The 26,154-nt window shown below is 37.0% G+C and overlaps 1 protein-coding gene across 4 annotated transcripts in view; it reads right to left on the reverse strand.

The window, feature by feature from the left end:
• Positions 1-1,031: 1,031 nt before the first annotated feature.
• The window catches only part of DISP1 (dispatched RND transporter family member 1), a 98,427-nt gene continuing 73,304 nt past the window's right edge, over positions 1,032-26,154 (reverse strand). For all 4 annotated transcript variants that reach the window (XM_042789705.1, XM_042789704.1, XM_032989492.2 and 1 more), the window contains exons 3-8: positions 17,949-17,978; positions 13,741-13,864; positions 12,378-12,505; positions 11,842-11,939; positions 9,667-9,764; positions 1,032-4,687 (exon numbers count right to left, since the gene is read on the reverse strand). In XM_042789705.1, coding sequence (XP_042645639.1) covers positions 1,043-4,687; positions 9,667-9,764; positions 11,842-11,939; positions 12,378-12,505; positions 13,741-13,864; positions 17,949-17,978 — 4,123 coding nt within the window. In that variant the 3' untranslated portion in view covers positions 1,032-1,042. The remainder of the gene's footprint in view (positions 4,688-9,666; positions 9,765-11,841; positions 11,940-12,377; positions 12,506-13,740; positions 13,865-17,948; positions 17,979-26,154) is intronic.

The following is a 26,154-nucleotide window of genomic DNA, read 5'->3' on the forward strand; positions in this document are numbered from 1 at the left end:
ACAATGTCTGAAATCCAATGTCCTGATTACATGTCTTAGTTCAGCATTTGTTAACTGTATCTTGGAACTTCTCTGTGTCAGAAAACTCAGAGCACAGTATTTAAATTTACGTATGTGAACCTTTTGAACTGATTTAATCTGATACTATTGACAGTAAGTCTAGTACATGTGCATTAACTATGCCTTTCTCCACAGCAGATTTAGTTCTAATTTCTATACTACATGGGGAAAGTTCAGTATTGCAAGGCACTTCATGCCCAATTTTATAGCTCCTGATTTTACATACATTCATGTGTCATACACATGAATCATACTTTTCTTGTCATCACTGAGAAGTAAATAATGTTCACTTATTATTGTTTCCACCTGTATTCTCTGTTATTTACTGGTGAAGTCTATACAGTAAATGCCAGAAAGGGCAGTTTTAAATGTTTTACTGCACTATATACACAGATACGCAACAATGGCGGTGCAAGTGCTATTGACCTCCAAGAGCTTTTCTTTAGATTTTGTAAGGATAAACAATTAAAAGTCTTCCCAAACCAGGCTACCCTGCAGAGCTGGTCTTTCAGACAGTCCTGAATAAACACAGTTATAGTCCTGTTGCTGTTTCAAGGTGTGCATAAGCCTGCCAAGGCAGCAGTACAAGAAAGGTAAATGACATACTTGGAAAACGTGTCAATCTCAGTCCACCCCAAACGTTATCAATCTCACAGGTCCTGGCTTCAGAAAAGGGAGAGCTTCTTTGTAACGCTTTGTTTCTTGAGATGGTTTATAAGGAGAATTCAAACTGTAATGCCCTAGGACAAAAACTAAATTAAGCATAATCTAGTTTATGAGTGACAGCAAAAAAACATTCTGGACAACATCAGGTTTTACTACATGTAATGGCTTTATGAAATGTATAAATGTTACTGGTCTATAAAATACATTTTTCATTCCAAAATGCAAACTATAATTCATATTTATTCAGGACTTTCCTTTTTAGTGTTTTAATGTTACTTTTAAAAGAAAGACACAGGATTGCCAAATTAAAGATTTATTATAGTGTTTTTATTAACAAACTTTCATTGGAAAGTTCTGGGCGCATTAACATAGGAGGCACATTGGCTTCGATGTTTGGCATTTGACAGTCAACAGAATTGCACTTCACTGTGATAGCCTTGCTACAACAGCGTGAATTTTCATGGCAACCCTCGTAGCGAGCCTCTCTCACTGACCTATTCAGCAGATGTTTTTTATCATTCTGGTCAGCCTTCAAAACCCGGTCATTCTGCAAAGAACGCTGATCTACCTTGCTCTCAGCTTTCTTTTTCTGCTTTGACAGAGAGGCTTTCTTGCTTTCAACCCCATTCGCTTCTGTACCACTCCTTTCATCACACTTGTCTGTCTGCTGACAGAATCCCTTTTGGTTATTTGATACACTGTTCTCACATTCAGAGCAATGCACTAGTAGAGGTCCTGCGTTTCGGCAGAGAAACTGTGAGGAGCTCATCACCTTTGGAACAGTTCTTACATTTTCCTCTGGGTTTTGATGAGCATGTGAATCTGTCCTGTTTATTCTTTGATGTGCCTGAAACTGTTGCACAGACTGGAGGAAAAAATTTTTAGGCAGAGAGTTCGGTGTCATCGTTCCTTTGAGCCTTCCTTGAAGGCAACTGCAGTGGAGGACATGATGGACTGGATGCACGTAACCTTCGGCAGCTTGCTGTAAAGCATTTATAGGAGCTACAGAGCTTTGGATCTGCACGGCTGCTGGTGGAGGAGAACACTGGTAACAGAAGGTGTCACTTAACTGTTGACATGAGTGTGGACTCCACTTCACTGCCACTTGCTTATAGGCATCGGGACAGCTACACTGCCTGTTTTGAGAGAAAACTGGGCATATGGTGTGTTGGTCAATAGATGTCTGTAGAATAGCTGAGCTAGCGACATTTTTTATGCTTTTACTCACTTCACTATTATAGGCTGAATGCATAGGCGTACATGTGTTTGGGGGCCTGCTGCCGAAGAGCTCTGAGCAGATATGAGTTTCTTCGTAAGTCACTTTCTCGGCAGGGTTACAGATACCTGTCTGTGACGCCAGAGGCTCGAGCTCATAGCACTCGTGCTCCATTTCTGGTTTTTGACTTCTGGAGTCCAGCTGATATTTGCTAACAGGATGTGATTTGTTTTGACCTCTGCCTCCTTGGGCTCCTGAAAAGGTCTGAGAAAAGGCATTACACCGCAATTTTTTTGGTAGTGGGATCTGGCCACAAGTGCCCTGAGGTCCAAGGCATCGACACATGCACTGGAAGAAGAACGTTGCAAAAGCCCAACTAATGCACATTATAAGCATCATAAAAGTGCCAAGCTGCGTGTACGCCAACACGGTAGAGGGCATCATCATTGCTCCAGCCACAAATGTAGTCAATGCAGCCATTGCAATAGCAGAACCCATGCGGCTTAAAGAAAAAATTACTTTTCCCTCTCGGTCAGGGTCAGGGGCTAAGCGATAAGCCACTCCATAATGAACAGCAAAGTCAACAGATAAGCCAACAGCCACCGAAATAGTGACAGATTCTAACACATTTAGCTCCCAACCAAGAAGAACCAGAGAACCTACAGTGACAAAAATAGTTCCAGCTATTGAAACTATTGCATAAAGGCTTATAATTATATTCCAAGTTGTAAGAAGCATTACACTAAATGCAACAGCAACTGAAAGACCCATGGCAATCAGAGTACCATCAGAAAGACTATCCTGAAGATCATAAAATTCAAGGTTACTCACAAACCAACCATTGCTAAGACCTTCAGGAGCAGAACTGAGCTCACTTGAAATCCATGAGTCTACCTCTTTGTAGAACTGATGCATTTTCTCATAAGCCAGCGTGAAGAGGTAGGTGCTTTGGAACTCCAACACCACTGCCCTGATGGTGTCATTTAGGTCAAAGCGAGGCCCTGGGGTTTTACTATCTAAATGGTACCCTGTGCTTCTTTCTAGCTCCATTATAGCTCTCTTGATACATAATTCAAAAACTTCTTGTTTGTATGGAAAGCTCCAGTGGCTGCAGCAGGGGTAAAGAGATGGCTCATCGCAGTCTTGATTTTCCATCCACTGCTTAAATGTTTCAATGAAGCAGCTTGTGAAGTCCTGTTCTTCAGTCTGATAATAAAATGTTTGATTTCTTAACTTCTGACAGAAACGTAAAATCCAAACCTGTGAAGCCGGGCTAGCGATATTAAAACTGCTATCTAGCTGCAGCTTTCCTTTACTTTTAGGGTTTAAAGGGTCACCACTATCCTCAGGTGTGACACCCCAGATTACTGTAATTGGCATGTGGAGCTCTTCTCCATGGTGGACACGTTCAAACATAAACAGCTTTTTGTATTCTGCATCATATCGTTCAAATGGGTGAGAAGACCTAAATACCTGGAACTCAGAGAGCTCCAATGATGGCAATTTCATCTTTGGATTTACACACACAATATATGCTCCACCAACTGTTAAGGCAAGGAACCAGAAAAGCCAAATATATCGAAATTTGATAACAATGCATGGCAAAACTTTTTCAAAAAATATCCTGGATGCTTCTGAGACCGCAAAAATAATCTTGTGGAACATTTGGCACAACACTGTCCAGCAGTTTTTGTTGTTGTATACCCTCTGCTGAGGTTTCTTAAAGCAACTGAAAATATTGAGAAGATATCTTTCATGTAATACAACTACAGCAGGCAGCCATGTAACCATCAAAACATAATTCACCAAAATGGCAGTGCCGGCATAAACACCAAAACACCTGATAGCTGTGATATTGCTGACATAATTAGCATAGAAGGCAGCAGCGGTAGTAAAACTCGTGACAAACATGGAAAGAGCAGCGTGCTGCAATGTGATGCTCACTGTCTCAGAGGTTCCAGCATGAGGTTTATCAAATTTTGTGTAGTTCCAAACGTCACATAAGACAAAAGCATCATCTGCTCCAATCCCAACAAGAATAATCAATGCTGTGAGATTCATGAATGGGAAGAACTCAAAATTAAATACTACCCGATAGAGAAAGTAAGAAATAATCAAGGAACTAATTATTGCAAACATAGTCATCAGCGTGATAAACATGGACTTCGTGTATACACACATAACTAATAAAACAATTACAATGGCTATTGCAGGATACACAGTATCCATCAACAGGTAATCTTGAAACAATCTATGTTTTATTCCAAACTCAATCCCTGTGACGGTTGTTACACCATCAGAAGCGTTCCAGTTCTCAAAGTTATCTAGGTAAATACCCATCATGCTTTCCCCTTTCTCAGTCGGAGAGAAGAGCATGCTGTATTTTAAAGCTGGTAAGACATAGTCAGCTGTCTTTGGGCTTAGAAAATCCTTGTCCACTAGATAGTGAAGGATCTGGTAAACAGCATTGTACTTGGTACATTTGCGAGGCACGTTTGTACACTTGAGTTGGTCCTTCCTTTTGGCATTCATATCCCAGCAGTCCGGCCCCAGGGTTCCGTTGTAGTAGTATTTGGCACATGTGCGAAGCAGCTTTAGGGTGTGAGAGACATCCCGTTCTACAATTTTTTGACACGATGACCTGTTGTTTAGAATAGCAATATAGTTGCCCAGTGTCCAGCTGGGACAGCACGAGGCAGCAGTGGCTCTCTGGCAGAGATCACCAAACTGGGAGTGGGATCTGATCTGTGTAAAGACAGGCAGGGCAAAAAATCCAGTTTGAATTAATAGTCTGAATTATTAGAAACATTCACCCACAAAAAAAAAAAAAAATCCCCAAGTGATGAAAATTCAGCTTATAGTCCTTTTGTGTTAACATCTTAAATAATTCTTATTTCCACACACATTGGTTTTGGTCAGTATCCTCTTACGTGCAGCAGACTAAACCAGCAGTAACTCAGTACACTGACTTGTCACAGTGGCATAAAATTGGCAGAAGCGTTAAGAATATTGCAATTCTATTGTTTGAAGATGCACTGAGGGTTTTCTTTTTTTCCAGACTGAGGACTGCTAACTCTCTCTATTAACCCGTGCTATACTCCTAAAAATACACAATCAGCCATACAGCAATGAAGTTTCATTCTGCTTGGAATCACATACTGAAGTTCCTAGGAAAGGCAGGGACTTACCATCTAGAAAGAAAGGATGTGACAGCTTTATGACAACTTCCATCATCCAACCTCTCTTCTACAACCCTCACTTCACGAGTCTTTTTTAGCTCTTGTACAGCTGATAGGCATTTCCCCCACCCAGGCCAGCTTGCCACTGTGTACCCCAAAGCCTTGCAGGACTTCCAAGGCACAAGCACAAGATAATTCCGCTGTGGCATAAAGCACCCTAAAAAAAAGCCCTGCTGCACGGAGGCAACGCTCATGCCTCTGAATGCTGCACCCACCGTGGGACGAAGTCCCAAGCAAGAGTTGACGCAGGAGGGGAGTGGAGGAAGACACAGCAGCAGCAGGGCCAGAGAAGTCACGGGGACAAGCAGGCACCAGTGGCAAGTGCAGAGAGGGCACAGAGCCGGGACGGGGAGGGCTGCTGCTCTCAGCTCAGGTGACTGCCCAAAGCCTAGGAACTCCTGCCAGGGCTTTACAAAAATGACAGCTATTTTAACATTTCGGTTAAGGACTCTCCTGAGCTAAATGAGAGTTAATCCCTTACGTGGATACTCTTCTTTCACTTCAAGAATATTCCAGATTTGGTTGAAGGCAGTAAGAGCACGACTTAGCTAAATCACCATAAGGCACTTCTAGGCAAAATTGGAAGTATCTATAAAATAGAGCTGAAACTGTTAAGTAACAAGGTTAGATCAGGGAAATTTTCTCAAGTTGGGAAAACCCAACCTTCATAGGGCACAGGGAATACAAGTCTTAAAAGCCAGAACTTCTGGCTTGTTATACATGATAAATTAAAATTAATCCTTCAAATATTTAGATATATGTAAAACTTCAGTCTTAATCAAGTTACACAGAATGAACACATATTAATACAGCCATGTGTTTAAGAGTTTACGGGATTGGGCCCAGAAAACATTAGACATGTACGTTTTAAATTTAGGTGATCTGAGATACACCACTTTTTTTTTTTTTTTTTTTTTTTATTAAGCAAAAATGCCCAGGTTTGTTATTAACAATCCTTTATAATGCAGAAAAAACCCTCCACTTGGGATTCTCATGGCAGTTATAAAAGTTTTAATATGGACTTAATTTTGTCAACCAGATTCTGAACAATAACAAACTGGCATTCCAAAAAAACAGGATAATTCATATTTGATTGTTTCCAGATAAAAACACTCACACATGCAAACTCAGGAAAAACTGAACAACCTACTGAATAAAAGGAAGCACTGGAATAGCATATCTGTATTTTTCATGGCACATCTCCAGCTCAATCCTATGAGGATATAATAGGCAAATTGGGAGGAAAGGATTGTATTGTCTTCTCTATGTATTCAAGTTCAAGATGGGACAATGAGGTTTATATGCTGTTCTTCAACACTTGCTGCAGGACATAAACATTCACTGGTAACGTAACTGTTGCCAAAGATAAAGTAACATGAGCTGGCAGCTGGAAATTAGAAATTAAAATACAAAATTTACCTCTGGATAGCTCATTAAAATACTCCGTAAAATGCTGATATATTGTAGAACTGGGCTTTGTTGGTGATCCAAAGAAATTGAAAAGGCCATTTTGCTGTTGCCAGACTTGGTCTGCCACTGGCACCATTTTCATTTATTTTGGAACAAGTAAGGAAACTAAGCTGTGCAACCTGCACACATGCTGTATCTGTGGGCAGATCTGCCCAAATGGATCTATGCAGTGATGAAGAATCACAAATACACGGTTTTGGGGAAGCAGTCTGAGGAGACCATTTAGTCTTTGAAGTTTATAAAATAACTGCTCACAGTTTATAGGGAAAACATTCTGCAATTAACAGGTGAAAAAAAAAGGGCTCTTTTTATCCAAGTAATAAAAAATTAGAACACCTCCTACAGCTATTTTGTATATAAAGTTTCCATGAAGATTACAGGACTACCATATGCTGAACAGCTGCAGGATGGAGCCCCTAAGTGTCAGTAAAACATCTAGTTAAAGTAGTTACAAGCAGATGGGAATACAATTAACACATAGGGGATATACTGTTAGTTCATACTAAAGCAAATACTAGTTGGTGCTGAAACCTTGCTTATCATCAGAAAAATACATAAATTCTAAGGTTTGCATTTCCAGAAAATAGTGCCCAATTTTACTGTTGTTGAATACAGAAAGCTTTGCCACTTATTTCAACAGAACTGTGGCCCTAAACAAGCACGAATTCAACAACAAAAATAACTACAGCCAGAAGAGAGTCTGTAAGACCAGAAGGTCACTGAAGTCATCAATTTCTTCCGATAGCTGCAGTGCGAATGAACATCCTCTCTAGGGACTGGCTGCTAACAGAACATAGAATTCAGAAGTGAGGCGTGTCACAGCATTTCATGAGTTCTACAAAGTGTCAGAAGTTAAACGTGTTATTTGTAAGTAACAAGCATTTTTAAAAATGTCATGAAAAAAGCTTCAGCCCTTTCTGAGTCCCGAGTATCTAATTTTTATTATAAATTTACATATAGGCCAGCAAGAATTGCAAAACCTAACCATACCCGTTTGTTTTGTCTACTAACTAGCTAAAAATCAGTGCTGCTATCATGATGCGCTATCGTTCTACTCAGCTGAGATGTTAGATTGCTGTATCTTAAGTAAATACCTAAAGTACAAAAAAGATCCATAGAAACATTATCTGCAACAATATTCTCTATAAATATCTACACAACTATGGGTGTAGCTGAAGCAGCCAACATTTAATTTTCCAAAGTGTTCTTATTTCAAAGGAAGAGCTATTTTTATGGATACAAGGTGAGTGGTGCTTGTTTTTTTGAAATAAAGTAGTTTCATCCCTCCCTCAGAAAGTAACGCAGCATTGGAAATAATACACTATTATCAAAGTGTGCATATAGGGAGGAAAAAAGAGAAATTCTTCAGGAGTAATGCAACCATTACAAAGATCGTTCTTCAGAGGCAATTAACTGTTTTTATTCTGTTCTGGAAAAATATTTTATTTTTTTTTTTTAATTCAGACTGCATTGGCTTTGTAATGATCTATTCTATCTGGGATTTACCTGCATCACCTGTTTACATGACTAAACTTCTACAGTTAAATGCATGGATTAGCATCTCCTCCCCAACTCTGAATTTTAACGCTTGTGAAAGGTTATTCTCCACTGTATCTCTTGATTGAACTGGCGATGTGATTACTCCCTAGCTCAGCTCATTCAAAGCTGAGCTGGGTTAGTTTAAATACTGTACTTTGCTTGCCTGGCTCATTCTGATTGAAAGAGATAAAGGGTAACCACATGAGCCATCCCTGTCAGTGCAATAATCTCTGATGGGGAAATAAGGAACATTTCATGAGCATGTGAGGACAAAATCCACTTATACCAACAGAGGCCACTCAGGACAAAATGCCTGTCAGCAGACTGCCAAGGGAGATTCATAATACAGTGTTTCACTACAGCTCAACATTTTAAGCAAGCGAGTGCCAGCTGTTACAGAAAACAGCTTGGGAATTTCCTAAATTAATACAGTTGTCTCAATGGCAATGGTAAATCTAATAATGAAAATATTCCTCATTAAATAAATGTGGTATAATATGAAGTCAATTATGATTTTTTTGGTAGGCAAAAAAATTGGAAATAAATGGATCATTATTAGTAGAAGAAAGACACATTGCTTTATTTCCATACAGTCACCAGTACACAAAAATTTATGGTTATTCAGCAGTTCAGAGGAGTTCACTCCAGCAAGTAACCAGCTTGTATTTTACAAATGTACCATCCAAATGCTCATTTTATTTTAGCCTCAGTCAGTTAATTTTTATCAGTTGAAACCGGACGTCGATTTAAATCAGAGTGCTAACGTACATAATAGCAGCTGTGGTATCCTCTGAAGCTGGCTATTACAACGGTTGTTTTGACTATGCAAGGTACCGAGCACAAGGAAAGACAAGAAAAATTACAACAGCGCCAGACAGACAAAGCCAAAATGTCTTTCATTTACTCAGTTTTAAAGAGCAAATTAATATTACTCTGAAAGTATCACTATTCACATCTAATTAATTGGGCTATATTTCTAACTACTGTATCTGTTCCTTTGATGTCCATCTGCCAAATTATTCTATTTTGAGCTTTAAAAAAGAAATCTGAGTGATGGGCTGGGTGTAAGAGAAAATTGCGTATGCTATGGGGATGCAGCTCATTTACCCGAAGGTGAAAAAGCAAGAAAAATGAATTATTTGCTGAGAAACAAGAACAGAAATCCATGGAATAATATTCTAAGAGGAAACACACAGCAAAAGTTACGACAGTCCTTTCTGCAAAGAAACTTCAGAAGCAACCCTCCTCCATTCCATTCTGGATAGTACTAGTAGCAAAACCGAATTCCCCTGTATAATCTGATTTATAAATTGAAAGATGTTTTTTAACTTCATCTGCATGCTGACTGACCATTTGAAAAGTATATGAACAATGTAAAGTCCTCTCGTATGCTACTGGATGGCAATGGGCAGTAAAACAAAGTTTCAAAAACATGCTTCGTATCTGCAAATTAAACAAACTGTCATCTTTACTTACCCTCAAGTTATCTATGCTGCACATTGACTTAATTGCATTCAAATTCCACAGATTCTCTCCTTCTGTTGATGTAAACACCACTCGTGAATAGCGATCACCTGAAATTACAGGGGGGAGGTTTTATAGATTGTTTGGGTGTGTCTGGTATCAAAGACTGAGGCAAAATCCCGTCATTCAAATGACACAGATGAAATCTCTGTCAGGTCATGGGAATCCACCTCCTTTTCAAGATGAGCTATTTATCTGTAAGACTCAGTCCACATGAAAGTTTCAGTTTCCTTGAAGTGCTTATAGTAAATATGGCGTCTTCAATACTGTATACCACTTAGAAGCTCTACAGACTTCTATTCAAGCAAACTATCTTCTGAAATGTGACAAACAAATTAAAATCTGAAGATCTAATCAGCAAACTATGAAATTCTTGGCACAGCATAATGGCAGTACACAGATAATAGTAATCAAAGGCTGATTTAGTAAGTCGTTTGGGAATATAAATAATAATTATAAAGCTGTTTCTACAAGAATGTTTTTGCTTTAGAAGCAAATGACTGCAGTGGAAATTGTTGTGATATACTTGAGGCCATTTTTAAGAATTCTACAGTTTAGACACATACAGCTTAAATTACAAATTAAATCAGATTTATTAGAAGACAGCTTTTAGGAAAGGAAATAATTACTTAGTGGCAGTGAGATCTTTCCGCACAGCTAACAAGGGAAATGTATATACAAGCACAAATATATGGTGCTGCATAACACAATATGGTTCTTTGGGTTAAGAAACATTATCACGTTAATTACAATATTCTAAAAAGCCAAAAGACTGAATATTTCCAACTGCTATGAATGTGCAGAATTTTCGCCTTTCACAAGACTGTAATGAAAAGACTCGGAGGTAGAGCTTTATGATCTCTGACTGTGCTTTAGGATCAAGGAAACTGAAATCTGCAGATCCTGGAACAGACAAAGAAAGATACCAGGAATGACAAAAATGAGTCAAGAGGAAATCAACTGTTTTAGTTACTTAATGGACTGGCAAATTTTCCCATAGAAACACAGTTCCTTCATGACTGCCACAACTGAGACTACACAGAAACAGTAGTGGAAAGAATGAGAGTGAGGCTATCCAGAAACAGCGGGCAGGATAAGAGGAGTTAATTCTGCTACATGTTGTAGTTAATGCTCAGTAGAGTTTCCTCTTCCTTACACAATTTATGCTCAGTCTAATTTAGTTCTGCTCACAGGAGCAGAAATGACGACCTTGCTCATATCCTCTCACTTAGATGTAAGACCATACCATAAAAAAAAAAAAAAAAAATCATAAATCTGTTTTTCACTGGTCACTGCTCCCTCAGATCAAGTAATATAAACAAATAATTTCACAATTATGTTTTTGTACTCTGTTATCAGTCCTCACATATTGAAGTAGCTGCAAAAGAGCCCAGGTCATTATATGAATAAAGGCAAGATCTACATCTGCTAAATGCATGCTCTCTGCCAGAACTGGACTTATCAAAGTTTTGCAGTATGCCTTGTAAAAAGTCAGTAGAGACTTCTTTGTCTTTTTTCACCTCTAGTTTAACTTAGACAGTTTCATAAGCCTTCAGTACTTGAAGGTGTGTGGGGGTGCTAGTGGTTAATTTTCATTTTATCCAGGGGGGGTGTTTTGTGTGTGTGTGTGTGTGTGTGTGTGTGTGTGTACAGTTTTTTTTGTGGTTTGTTTTTTTTGGTTTTTTTTTTTTTTTTTCCACCTAAACAACCCCCTAAATTCTGTACAAGATATGACCTGTGGATGTCTTTTAGGATATATATAGGAAAAGTATTTTGATTTAGGTTTTTTAGAGTTAATGGCACAGATAAAACACAACTTCTTCCTTAGTGTGAATTAAGTTCTATCTCTATGGTCATACACAAAACACTGCCTTTACAATGATCAGCATAACCAATAACTAATAAAAATTTTTACAGGAAATGGAACCATCTAAAGTAAGCAAGAACCAATAGAACATAACATTTCAGCCCAATTTCTTCAGACTCTGCACACAGAAAGAAGGTGCTTATCGTGAATATATTAAGCAAAAAATATCTTCCTAATAAGGCATACAACATACAGAAGAGCTCAGAAATTATTCAGCTGGCAGAATTTTCTAGCCTTCCTTACATCATTTCTCTACTTACTTGGAATATCACAGAAAAAAGTATCCTTGTGGAAGTTCCAGTCTGCTTGCCTCTTCTCTCTTTCGTAGTGATCATCTGACCATCTGTCATCCTGATGACTAAAACAGAATAAATAGTTTTACCTTACCTTAGCAAAGAGATTGTTAATAGAAGGAGCATCCAAATCAGCCACACATGTTAATAGCTCTTACATATGAGAAAACATTTTTACCAATGTGACTTTGGTATACAAAAACCAAAAGATTCATTGAAATTTCTGTTTAAATTAGACTTCAAAGGAAATTACTTTGAGCTCAGTACTGAAAATATGCATAATTTAAGGAGAAAACTAAAATTACGCACTTCTTTAAAGAGCTTGAGACAGGAAATACATAGCTTCATGTGGAATGCCTTGAGAATTATAGGTGAGCAGATTCAACATTTATTGAAATCAGTGGCAGTATATATATTAATTTCAGAGGGTACAGGAGCAAGCACTATGTACATACAAAAACCCCCCAAATAAAATAAAATGCATTTTTAATATAGATTCTTACCTTTTAGCTTGCTCATCTGCATATTTGAAAGGATAGTTTGCAAGTGTTGCTTTGTACCCTGTGTTTTTCACCATATTGTTCCATGTGACCAACCTCTGTCCTATGGCCGTCCCTCTTGGTTCAAAACCCTGAGAAGAGCATCACAAAATTCCATTAATACTTTTAATTCTTTAATTCAAATAGGAAAATGGAAACATGATCAAAGTGATGGATAGTTTTCATTATGAAGTATAGTTACTCCAGACATCTATGTTTAAAGATAAAATGCCTTATGACAGGTCAGACAAATAATGAGTGACTATAGAGTGATAAGGGATTAAGAATTCTTGCACATACTTCTCTCACTGAGATGATTTTGTCTAACAAATGTTCAACACAGTTTTCAGAGCAAGGGCATTCTACAAAGTCCTCTTCTGTATCTCAATTATCACTCTTTACTGATTAAATGCACTCAAATCACTCAATTATATTGTCTCTATTTCTCCAAGAATAAGGCAAATCTTTAAATAATTTTGAAAGTGACTTTGTAACTATTTTAATAACTTGGCTGTTTTCAAGAAATATCCATTACATATGGATATGTACAGATACACACTACTATAAGTAACAATAATTTATAAGAACAGTATATTTTTATTTGAGGATAATAATTAAATACAATATTTTCAATAAAAGTCCTGAAAACTACTCATGAGTAAGACAGCTCATGAAAAGTAAGAAATGACCGCAGTATTTAATAGAATCTGATAAAAATTACTTTCAGTCTTTCAATATGGATATAATTTCATCCCCAGAAGGCACTCAGAATTCCCCTTCCTTTAATAGATCCTGGCCCTCACTCTTTTGAAACCTGATTTAGAACGTATGGTCTGTGTTGCACTGTGCTGTACATCTAAAACTGGGATGAATTTACATTATTCAATCTACAGCAGTTCTGTTGAAGGACATATGACCTTTCATCAGCAAAATGCAGAAGGAATTTAAGCTAGTGGATAACACTCTCTGATGGCAACTGCATCTTTGTATAACCGTTAGCTGCTCTGATGTCAATATTTAATACATTTTTTTCTTTAATTGGAGCAACTACAAGTCTCTTTAACAATTCATTTCTTTTCGTGGATTCATTAGACAAAACTTGCTTCTGCAAGCTTTCTACTAATAGAATCTCTCTGGGAATTGATGCCCCCAAAAGTTCCACAGTACAGGGAAACTTTTCAGGCATATTAAGGGTCAGTTTTTTCTTCTGGGCAGATCTCAATTTAAGAGGAATCTTGAACTTGTATCTGCTGTTTACTGGTCTTGCTGAAAAAACAGCAAGCCGAAAATACTTATTTGACAGTAAAACTGATTAATATTTACCTACCAGCAAAGGATCAGAGAAATCTGGAAGATCTGGAACTAATATTCCAACCAGCGCACACACCACTATTAACACAGTACACATGCCCAGGACCACCACAGGCCAGTCGGCTATCAGCGCAGCATAGCTACATGGAAAGGAGCAGAGAAAAAGACGTTACAGAAGTAGAAGTTATCAAAAATTAATCCATACTTCTCTAAAGAACCATGTTAAGACACTGATCTGTTTTCTTTGTTATACTTACAGGAAAATAAACTAGCTATCACAAATGGATGGAAACTGTTTGGAAACAGTTTATTTCTAAACCCTTTTTTTTTTTTGGTTTTTTTTTAAAGTATGCAAACCACTCCCTCTCCCCCATCATCCCCCCCCCCCCCACTTTCTATCAAATCTCCCTACTGAAACTTTATATTCTTATATAGAAAAGCTTTTCGTATCAGACTATTATTTTCCCCCCAAGATTACGACAAAAGAGCAGGCTTTATCTTAGATTTTCTTTGTGCTGCTACACAGGTGATTAACTATGGGCTACTGAAATAGGTATCTCTTTTGTTTAGTGCATGTTCAGAATTTAAAACTGCCACAGCAATAATTTACATAAAATGCTTTCACATAAAAGATGCAGGAAAAAAGCATATGTGAAGCATATGTAAACTGTTGTTTAAGACTAAACACGTTTTTTATATAGAAATACTTTTTCCTTGACTTTATACGTAACTTTTGGCATGGGTATTATCCATGGTTGGGGACCACTAGAAAACAGATGCTTTGTTAAACATTTAATGATAGAAAACATCACAGTTTCTTCTTAGAAAGCTTAAGGTTTTTTAAGAAAAATATCAAAGAGAGAAAAATCAATTTTGAAGTAGAACCGAAAAGAAAACATTTCCTCTATATTTAAAACAGTCGTTAAAAAAATACTCAAACCCTGTATAATAATGAACCATAAAAATCTGCTGTAAATTCAAAGGTGCAAAGGATTTGCGACATGATACATAAACTAATCAGCATTAATTGTTTAGTCTTCTAGTATAACACATATCCTTGGATTTTAACTTCTAGTTCATTCTAAATTTTAAGAGTGCAAGAATTTTTATACGCAAATCTGATTTTCATAAAATATTTTAATTTTTGTTAAATTGACAGAAAAGTATCAGAAAATAAAATGAAATCTTAATTTCTTAATAATTTTTCTTAAAGACTTAAATTCATAGAGTTTGTCTTTCAGGTGCAACATTGTCTAATCCTGGGAGAAAATAGAGTACAGAAAGTGCCATAAAGTCTAAGAGGGATTACAGAAATAATTACAGGCTATGAATCATTCTATACCAATAGTCTCTGTACACACTAAATATTGACCAAGAAGATCTACACTCTTATTTCCTCCTCAACTTGCATGCAATGTAACGTGAAAGTTTATAGCAGAGCACTCATTTACTTATTTCTACTGTCTTAAAAGATTATGGTTATTTTTCAGTTTCAGAGCAACTCATTATCTAATCACAATTCAATTATTTGCTCTACAGAAATTTTCTGTCCCATTGCTAAGAAGGGAGGTAATGCCCAGCTTCTCACTCCAGCAACAGCTTCCTAGCTTTCTAACCAGAAAATCAATGGCAGTGAGCAAGTTCATTGCTGACTTTCCACAGCATGTGGAAATAGGCATGGTCTAGGGGTCTAAGTACAGCTTCAAGGAGCAAGGAAGTCCAAAGCACTGGGTGTATCTCAATTTCCCATTAGGTAAATGCGGTATAATTCTTACATTCTCACACAGTAGCAAAAGCTTGAAAAGCAATCTGAAGTGTAAGTTTTTTATTAGTGAATCACAAAGAGGCAGCTTGCCAAATGAGCAATTGTACAAAGTAGAAATGAAGGGAAGTAAATGACCTAATAGAATTTTCCTATTTATAGGAGTAAATGTTTTCACAAACACCAAGCTAGATTGACTAGCTATTACAGGCATTTGCTCTGAACTCATAAAAATTATATCTGATTTATTTTCCTATTCATCACTAGTGCCAGAATTACTGCTTTGACATGTTGTCTCTACGCTTCCATTCTCAGCTGAGCAGCTCTTAAATTGGTTAAATTCTTCGGTCACTAGCTGTAAAAGAAACTGTCTTAGGTGAAGTTTTTAAGATGTTAATAAGACACATACAGAAAACAGTAAGTGCTTGTTTATACCTGCATATATGTCCTGTTTCTTGTATCAAATACTGTAATTCAGATAAGCAAAGCTGACCTGGGCTAGAACATAAAAAAGGACTAAGCAGGCTGTATTTTAATTATGTCTCAGCATAATTTGGTGTTGCTGAGGGCTCTGGCTCTAACCAAGTTGCCTACAGCCAGCCTTGAACTCAACCTACTGCAAGTGGCTAAGCAGACAGCAGTTATTTTGGTTTTTATCTGTTAAAAAGCCATAAACTGAGAGTTTAGTTACTTTTTATTTTCTCTGTGAAAAGTAAGCCACTGTCATGATTTAAATTCTGAGCAAATGACCACTTGTCTGTAAATGAGTCCAAGAGAAAATTGCTTAAATCAACTCCTCAGTCAAGATATCCCATTCAGAAAGGACATCCTTAGTGCTAAGCACATCCTTTAGTACTTTTCTAAATCAGGATAACACCTCCTGCTCTTTGATGCCTACTTAAATCTATGGTTGTGCAATGAGCTGGGCATAGAGCTACACAGATACAGTATTTTAATTTTTGTTTCTCTACAAACTATTCATGCACTGAATGATGAATTCTCAATAACTATGACACTGACTGAAATCTGGTTTTATGCTGTTTTTCCCCCTTGCTTTCAATCTAGTTGTTAGAATGGTAACACTACTTTAAGCTGCCTTGTACCATTAAAATGCATACAGTTGTCATTAATTGCTTTCTTCCTGATGTTTTTCACACACCTGAAAAAGGTTTGGGTTTGTGTTTTGTTTTTTTTTTGTTTTTTTTTTTTTGTTTTTTTTTTTGTTTTTTTTTTTTTTTTCCACATTTTAAATGATTAAAAATGCTTAGGAGATATAGATTGAATTACTGAATGTATTTATCTCACCCACTTAGCACCACTAAAAGACTGTTTTCAAGCAATTTGCCCCAAGGTGATCTAAGACCTCAGATACTTTCTTAAAAAGAAGGTAAAAAAGTTAGTGTTTGCTTTTCCCTCACATTTTAAGCTACAGCATAACACATGGATAATATTAAACTTTTCAATTCAGCACCTGCATGCAGACATACTCAGGTTAAACCACTACCCAGTCTCATATAAAGAGACAGAAACATACCATACGTAGTTTCCGTATTGAAAAGAGGTCACTATGAGCAATAGATATTTGTGTGACTGAATTAATTTTAACAAACAGATTTATGTAACTCAGAACAGATATTTATCGAACAGGCCTCTTCACTGAAAGCAAAACCTAAAGGTGGATTATCTTTTTAATGTATTTTCACTTAATACGGTTTCTTGTTGCTATTACTGATGCACTAACTGCTTTAGGTTGTTTTCTATGACCCTGCCATTCTTCAGAGCACATACAGACCAAACCTAGTGTTCTTGATTGTGTGGGGTTTCTGGTTTTAGGAAGAAAAGATCATTATGATGAAATTTTCAGAATTTTTCTGCTAGGTTCTTTTATCATTATTGATGATACAACCAAGCTGCTTTTCAGAATAACCCTTAATCAAAAATGTACTGAGTTACAGAGTTCTTATGCTTGTGCATATAGTGTACATACACGCAAAGAGAATGGCATGGATTATAATTTTAAGATACTGTAAAATATTTGAAAACAAGGAACATTGAAATCTGCATGGTTTTAAAATTCTGGCCCATGAGTTTGCCCACTTTCTGTGATCTATCCCCTTCCTGCTCCCCCAGGATTCACAGATGTGTGATAAGGGATGTTAAAGGGCTTGTCCCATGCTCCTTCTTTCAGTATTTATTTAGGGACCCATTGTAGATCAATTCATCTAAATGTGGTTTGAACTTGCTGATGCTATCTGCCTCCACCCATCTCCTGTGACAATTTCAGAAATTCACTACCCACTGCATAAGGAAATACTTTTTCCTTTTAAAATCTTCTGCGATTTGATTCCCTACTATTTTCCTTGAACATTCTTGCATTGTGTGGGGAATAACAGCTTTGACATCACCTCATCTACTGCCTTTATAATTCTGCAAACGCCACATGTGACAGTATTAGTTCCTACCTTTTTGGTAACTTGAATGGTCTGGCTGGCCTGGAAGGAGGAGAAAAAGAGAATAATTGAAAATATATGAAATATACATGCTCGTGCCAATTTGTTTAATTCTACCCATACATGGATAAGTAAATAAATTATAAAAATCGGATATTTTAGAATATGAGTTATTTCAAAAGGCATACAATCATATTCAATCGAGTCTTTGCAAACAAGTAATTCAGAGAATAATTACAGCTACAAAGACAGCTGGGTTTTCAAAAGTGGAATTTTATGCAGCTGATTTTTGGGATTACTATTCCAGAGGCTTTTCCAGTTTTCAACAAGAGGCTAAATAAACTAACATGATAAAAATTCAGTACCATTGAAATTCATGACAAAGTGTGCATATAATGGGAACTGAAAACCAAAACACCATGTTCTTACATGGCAATTCACAAACCTTCCTAATTTCCCTTTGTAATTCCATTACAAAAAATTATTTTGGCCATAAATTCTGTCTTACCATAATACAGGAAATAGAATGACAAAAGGTACCCATATAAAATAACTTTTCTATGCAAGTTTTTGTTATTTATTAAAAATCTAATATAAACAATATTACTTTGATGAGGAGATAGCAAACCCAAATGCAAATTATTCTTATCTGTCACTGTTCAGTGAGGACTTCAATTTGTTAGCTATTGAATCAGTAGGTTTCACATAAATTTCACTTTAAAAAAGTCCCATGGTGAATATGGAAGTCTTTTCAAGAACTTCCTGTCTATGCATGTGACATACAATAACTCAAAAGATGTAACCATACTATGGCTTGTTATGGACTTGTCTGACTTTTACCACCAAGGACTTATTTAATATTACTTCTTTAGAAGGTATAGAAAACAAGGAATTAAGAAACAGCTGCTTGCATAAAATAGATCGCTTAGTATTTCTACATTAAGGTCTCCAAAAGAGTAGATTTGTATGTTTCCACGCCACCAGATAAACAGTTCAAACTTCTGACTCCTTGGAGATTTTCACAAAATTTTAAAACTTATTTCAGATTTTGGGAATGAGATTTGCTGTCCTCCAAAGTGTAAGATTGAACAAACTGGGTTGAAATTCTAGTCCAAGAGAACCAAAACATTCTGGCATAATCGTCCCAAGGTAGCTGCAACCATGCCCACACTAGGTGTGACTACTGCTTAGACTATGTCTATTTCTAACTCTGAGCAACAGTATAGGGGAAATAATCCACATTAAACTAAGCCTCTGAAACACAATGCTCTGTTGCACTGAACAAAAAGTACAATCCAATGCAAATCAGCTCTTAACAAAGCAACAGGTCACTTCAGATATACATTCAAAGCACTGCTAGCTAACATGATAGCAAAAGGGTGATGAAAATGTAATTGACAGTGTAGAGTAAGATAAATGTTACCAATTCCTATTATCCCTTTCCTCAGCAGGGAAGATGGAAGAAGAAATTAAAATAGCAAAGCTAAACACTGATGCTAAACCCTCTTTTACTCTTCATCTTCATTCATGGTGTGTCTCAAGCAATAAAGCACATAAATATAATTATGATGGATCATTCCATCAAGAAATATAAAGCCGTTATATTTATTTCCTCAGGAAATATAAATCCATTTTAATTTAACCGTTGTAAGAAATAATTATTGTATAAAAGCAAATTTCTATCAGCTGTAATTCACCGCTGTCTGGAAGTGCTCCAACTCAACAAAGCAGTAGAGCTGCTGACTGGGACATGCCCGTAGGTAGTACACAGCAGTAAAAATTGCTCCATGCAGCCATGAGGAAGATGGAGAAGAGGAGGAGAAAAGCAAAATAACCAATCTGCAGTTGCAGTTACTCAAGGATTAGGGAAATGTGCAGACAAGGATTTTCTGTTAAAACCAGCCACGAAAATTAAGATTAAATTTATGAAATGTCACCAATCTTCAGACTGTAGTCCAAGATGTACAAATCTGACTTTCAGAGGTACTGAACATACTCAGTTTCACAGGTGATGCCAAAAACCTCTGGTACCTCCACAAGAACAACAGACTCATCAGCAGCCAAAATGTGCAGAAACCCAAATAAATGTTCTGAAATGACTTTGCAAGTTGCTGAGGCTGATATGAAGTTGTGGCAGGCTCAGGGGACTGCTCACTATCCTATCTACAACCTCATCCACAAAACCAACTTTTCTTACCTAAGACTAGACTGGATGATAGGACACTAGGTACTGAAGTCATCACTCATGAAACTTGAGTCTGAAGTTAGTAGTAATAGGACTCTCTATGAAGAGAAATCCTTAAGCAGACAAGTCCTTTTATTAACTAATTCAGCACCAATGCAGAGCACAAACTGAATATGTGCTCCTGTGCCTGCATGGAAAAGGAGACAAAGCTACAGTGTCAGGTATAACAGATTTTTGTAATTGCAGCATACACTCTTGGATTTACAGATTAGAAGGAAATACATAGAGATATATTTACTGTTAATATGGTAATTCAAGCACGAATTTCTAGCTTTTATTTGTAAAGATCTGAATTTCCCTATATATGTTCCATCACTAAGGAAAACAAATCCCGTTTTCATCTGCGTCATAATGGACCTTACTGTGAGCAACAATATCATACAACTATTTTGTGCAACCAAGAGACATCCAGGGACAACAATGCGCACAAGCTTTGTAATTATGCTAACTTGTATAAATGGTTTATATGACAATTTCAGTTTATATTGGCAGATAAAACTGTGTTCCATATCCTTGGTCTTTGTCAATTTTAGTACCGACTTTTACAACAAAGTTAATCTACAAGGCTGGAAAAACAAGCAGGTGCTTTAGTTGAGAATTAACTCCCAAAGAGGCAATGTCTTCCTCTGCGTGGGCTGCAGCGCTGCTGTCCACAGCATCACACACCACGCTGTACGGCCGTTACCGTCATCCCCCTGACTCTATAAAGGGTTAGCTGGTTCATCCAGACACCCGTGTCCAAAGCACTCTGCACTCCCCCCAAATACAAGCAAGGCCCAGAACCACATCTGAGGTCCGCAAAAAGCTGGCAAGACAAACACTTGTTGGGAAGGACTAACATGTAACTGATAACACGCTGGGGGCAATGCAGGCACCTTCTCAATGTATCTTCTTGTATGTTCACTCTTTCTGCAGCTGTCCCAGCCCCTTCTGCATGCAAAATCTAAGTGGATGGGCATGTTTTAAATCTCTACCTTTTAATTATCTCTCTCTAACTATATGGTAAAACTAATTTTCTCAACAGAACATAAAATTTGTTTTAGATAGAACTTTCACAAATTACCTTTGCCTAATTTAATTTACACAAAAGGGGTAGAAATACCAACAGAACCACTCCTCATCATCACCCTTTCCCATCAAAACCAAACTACATTTTCCTCTGTTTCCTCCACCTGCAAAATATATTTGGTGCTGAACAAATGATGATATTTAAGTTCTTCAAAGTTAGGGAGGGTTAAAGGTCACACCTGCTATCAAACTGTTCTGTTTCGAAAAGCACGCATTAAAAAACCTTGTGTACACCCGAGTGAATTCCAGCAGTGTAACCAATCTCTTGCAGCTGCTGTGATGACTCTATTATATTGGTCAATAGGAAAAGTTATCCCTGAAAACTATGTCCCAAAAATTCTTTAGTTATGCTCCAAAATTCAGAAATGCATGGCAAAACTGGATCTTTCCCACTTAATTAATGCTGCTGTATCTAATTTTTGAAGTATCATACTTTTATTTAGCCAGTTTAAATAACATCACTAACCTCCAAAAAGAAGCGTAGACAAAAAAAAAAATCCTCATCAGTTTTCATGAGAAAGAAATGGTGAATTCCATTATTTTGCTGGGACAAAAGCCAAGTTGATCTGTGTATTAAATTACCTCTGTACTTAGTTCTCACAAGTTTGATAGCAGAAAGTGACAACCAGTTGTTTGTGACAGGACTAGCACAACCAAGTTATTACACAAATTGCAGTCACCGATTAAAATCTAATACATACTATGCACCAAGGAGGGAGAAAGGAAGGGGGAAGAAAGGGACAGGCTCTATTCTACCACCATTTACTGCAAGTCTCAGACCCTATTCAACAGATGCCTTGCCTCATCCTGTCCTTTCCTAATGGCAAGTTTAGACTAAGCATCATACAAATAGGAACTACATAAAGAAAAGAGAAATAGATTGGTTAAAAACCCCAGATGATTCTCAACATGAAATGTATTTGGTTGACCAGCAACCTTCTGTGCAACATGGTGAAAAGGAGGAGTGGTTTGTTTTCTTTTTTTTTTTTTTTTTAAATTGCTATAATAGCTGAAAGTTTACTGTAGGAAATAACAAGAGTATCGGGAGGATGGATCAGGGCACTGGTTTGGACTGGACTACTACAGCTCTAATATTTACCTCTCTAGCCTAAATAAGCACATAACCTCAGTGCTTCTACCAATATTTTGAACAGTGAGGTAACAGAAAACATTTGTGCCTTTGTGTACATACCAACTTGAATAAGGGCAGTTCACCCTTATAAAAAAAATACTATTGCTTTACATATTTTTCAGTCTGAGAAAGGTGACAACTAGTGCTCTAGCTTTCTTAAGAGGAACATGCCATGCCATTCTACCACATCTTTCCTTCAGGTTCACAATGAAGCCGAAGTTTCCTTTCAGCTACAGCACTGGATGAGTTTTCTCATGAAAGTTAATAGATTGGCATGGGTGTAACAGAGAAGGGAGTTTGGTCCTAATTTCAAGTATCACAATGGAAAGCAAATTTTTGGAAATCATTAAGTATCATTAAACCTGATTCTATAACCTTCACATCACCTGAACATTACATGACACAAAGCAATGTTTCATGAACATGTTTCCCAGCATGGAACCCTTCCAAATGAATTTAACACTTAATAAAATTATGGACGGTTTACTGCTTTTGCAGTGTATTTGTTTCATTATTCTAATGCATTTCAGGGAAATCCAAACCTGAATATGTCAGAGGGAAATGAAAGTTATCTAGATATTCCAAGACATTCTTTTGCAGACTTTCTTCACAAATCTCTGTTGTGAGAAAGGTATCAATTTAAGTAACTCCCTTTGCCTCACACCACAAGGAATCAATGCTAGCTGCTTCCTGAGCAGGTGCAAAAAAACCCTGCAGAAGGTAGCCATGAAATAGAAAATTAGGAAAACAGGCTGTGTTTTGAAGCATATTTTAAAGAGAGTTTTCTACCTGTTGTACAGCAACCAGCATTTTTTAAAAGTGTCAGCAGCTATCAATAACCTAAAAGGTTGAAAGAGATGATAATACGATTCTGAATGGGAATGTTCATGCCTACATTGATAGTGACTTTTTTTTTTATTTAGTCAGTTAAAAAACATCAATACATTCCAAAACATACGTTTGTACTAACTTATCCAAACAATACCTTCCTGAAACATTTTCAATTCCTATTACAATTCTGGATATTGTCCTGGCTAAACATTTGATTTCTGATTTCACACCACTTAGATGCAATGAATTTCTATTTCACAGTGTGCAGATGCAGAGACTGGAGCTCAGATGTAGAAGGACTTTTCTCCTTTTTTCCTTGGAGAAACAACAAACCCGTTGGACTTTGAGCTGAAACAAATGCCTGTGGGGCTACCACCCTGACATGGGGCATCACAGAGGCACTGCCTGGGATCACTGCGCCCTATTCTAAGATGTAAGGAGACACCTAACAGCATTATGGATAAATCCGAAATGGTCAGTGCTTCTCCTCTGTTTCGCTCCTGGGAGACAGCAGCTGAGGGAAGCAGAAAGCTGCGCTCCCAGCAGCACTATCCAGCTGATTCTGGTGCTTTGCTGCAGCTGAGCCAGCTTCCAGCATTGGGTGAATGGCACCATCTCCAAGCTGGAACCAGCCCTAACTGGGGAAGCACTGCTCTTCTTCATACCATTGCCTGCCATCAAGCAGTTTATTATAAATCCACAGCTGACTGAACTAGAAGCATCTCAAAGCGATACACACCAGTTTTTGTGATCACTTTTTCCTACTTTATTGCAAGAACCGGTCTCAGATGAAAAAGTACTGACTGCTGATAACTCATCCCTTAGCAAATCCAGCCGAGATCCATGATCGGTGACATCTGCATATGAACATTGACAGCCAACCATAATTTCAGGGCTCAAACCCAGGTGCAAGTATAGCACAGAAATGGTCACTGACAGAAACTTGACAGATTAGGAAAAGCCCAATTTTCCAAACAATCATTCAGAGAAAACTAACTGGTCATGTGGCTGGTCTCCTTCATTTTGGTTCTGAGCTACATAAAATTTCAAAAACATATGTATAGCTTACACCTATTTATCACACAGTAGTTGTCACAGGGATGTAAAGCAGTCACTAATAGTACTGCACATAATGCAGTAGCAAAAGCAATCACGACAACTGCTCTAGTAAAATAGGGTCCAAAGTAAATGAAAATTGTAGACATTGCAGTAGATCTGTAACACCTTCAGTTTCTGGCAGTATGGACAAACACTAACAGTCTTGCATAATCTTAATTCTGCTTTCTTCATGCAGGTATTCATAAGAGGGATGTACTATTTCTCTGGATATAAATAACATCACATCCATAAAAACACAAACTGTACTTGTGAAATACTGTACTCTTTAGGACACAAATTATATCTTCTTTTTGAAGCACTTTGTATGCCACAGGTGTCTAAACATACTGATATTAAAAAAATCATTAAAAAGCCAACAGCAGAAAAACTAATTTTGCACTCTTGCTTTTCACTTAAAGATTTACTTGAGTCAAAAATGTTAAGTTACAATAAATAGCTGTACTTACTGAAAAAAACAAAAAACAAAAAAACAAAACAAAACAAAAAAACAACAACAACAACAAAATCAATATAAAGACTCCTCTGTCCAAGGACTCTGAGGTGTTTAACCTCAATGCTTTACTTTGCCAGAGGGAAACTATTCTCTTTGTTAGTAGATCTGGTTACAAGAAGTGATAAAACATAGCTTTTTGTCATTATTACACTCAAAGATAAGCTAAATCCCTGCAGGATAGAATGAGATATGCATCATATTGTATATCTTCGATTAGAACATAAAACACAAACTAAATCCCTGCAGAAGAAGAAAATCTTAAGTGTTTTCAGAATGTCATTGACCCATGAGAACAATCTGAATTGCTCTTAAATATCAAGCTGGCCTTTGCTGCTGTATCAGATAGAACACCCATGTGCTTTATCATTTTAACGATCATTCAAACAACAAATCCAACAGATTAAGTTGCTAAAAAAATTTTACAAGCCTCCTAATTTAATTTTTTGCTAAGATGTGTAGACTTTTCCTTGATTCTAGCAATGAACTCTCTCTAGATGTTTTTTACACGTAGTGTTTATTGTATTTCCACTTAGCTTCATTTATTTAAATCTACAAATGAAATAAGACAACCCACAGCAGAAGGATGTCGTAAGGATGACAGAGAATTCAGATTTCTAGTAAGCTGGGGGTTTTTTAAGTTTTTACTGAAAGTAAGGAAACGCAAAGAATGTCCTTGTTCTCTCTCGCATGTCATGGAACAATCCAAAAGGAGTCTATTTTTTTATCTCTAGATTATCATGGTGAGATGATCTGAAACTAACTGCTATTTCATCCCATCAAAAAAGTATGAAATCTCAATGTTGCAGCTTTCCTTAACCTTATACTTATAAATTAATTCTGCTAAGACTATTTTTTTACATAAAATTAAGCAAAACTAGTCTCTGTAGTAGAGAGACCAAAAATCAATATGCTATTTGGCAACTGTATTATAGACATCAGTTCACATTTTTATAGTTGAGGTATCAAGCTTTATAAAGCTTCTTGTCTGCACTTGTATTCTTACCTACCTCTTCAGTTCCATGTGAGGATCTGCTCTATGTTCACAGCAAGTATAAACAAACAACATTGCCTTTATGCAAAGAAAGCAATTGTAAGGAAGGTATTAACAATAATAAAAAAATCACTCTGATTTGTGCTCTGATTTAAATGTAGCATAAAAGTGTATGCTTTACAGTCCTACAGCATGCAGTGGGTAAAACCAGACTTCCTGAACATCCATCGCAAACCCTGTAGACTTAACTAAGCCAAGGTTTTACTCCCTTTCTTTCTGCTATGAAATCAATATTAAACAGTATTAACCTACTTTGAAAAGGTAATAGGCAGTTTTGAG

The sequence above is a fragment of the Tyto alba genome, unplaced genomic scaffold (assembly GCF_018691265.1).
Source record: "Tyto alba isolate M040663 unplaced genomic scaffold, T.alba_DEE_v4.0 Super-Scaffold_16, whole genome shotgun sequence".
In the NCBI taxonomy this organism is placed as follows: domain Eukaryota; kingdom Metazoa; phylum Chordata; class Aves; order Strigiformes; family Tytonidae; genus Tyto; species Tyto alba.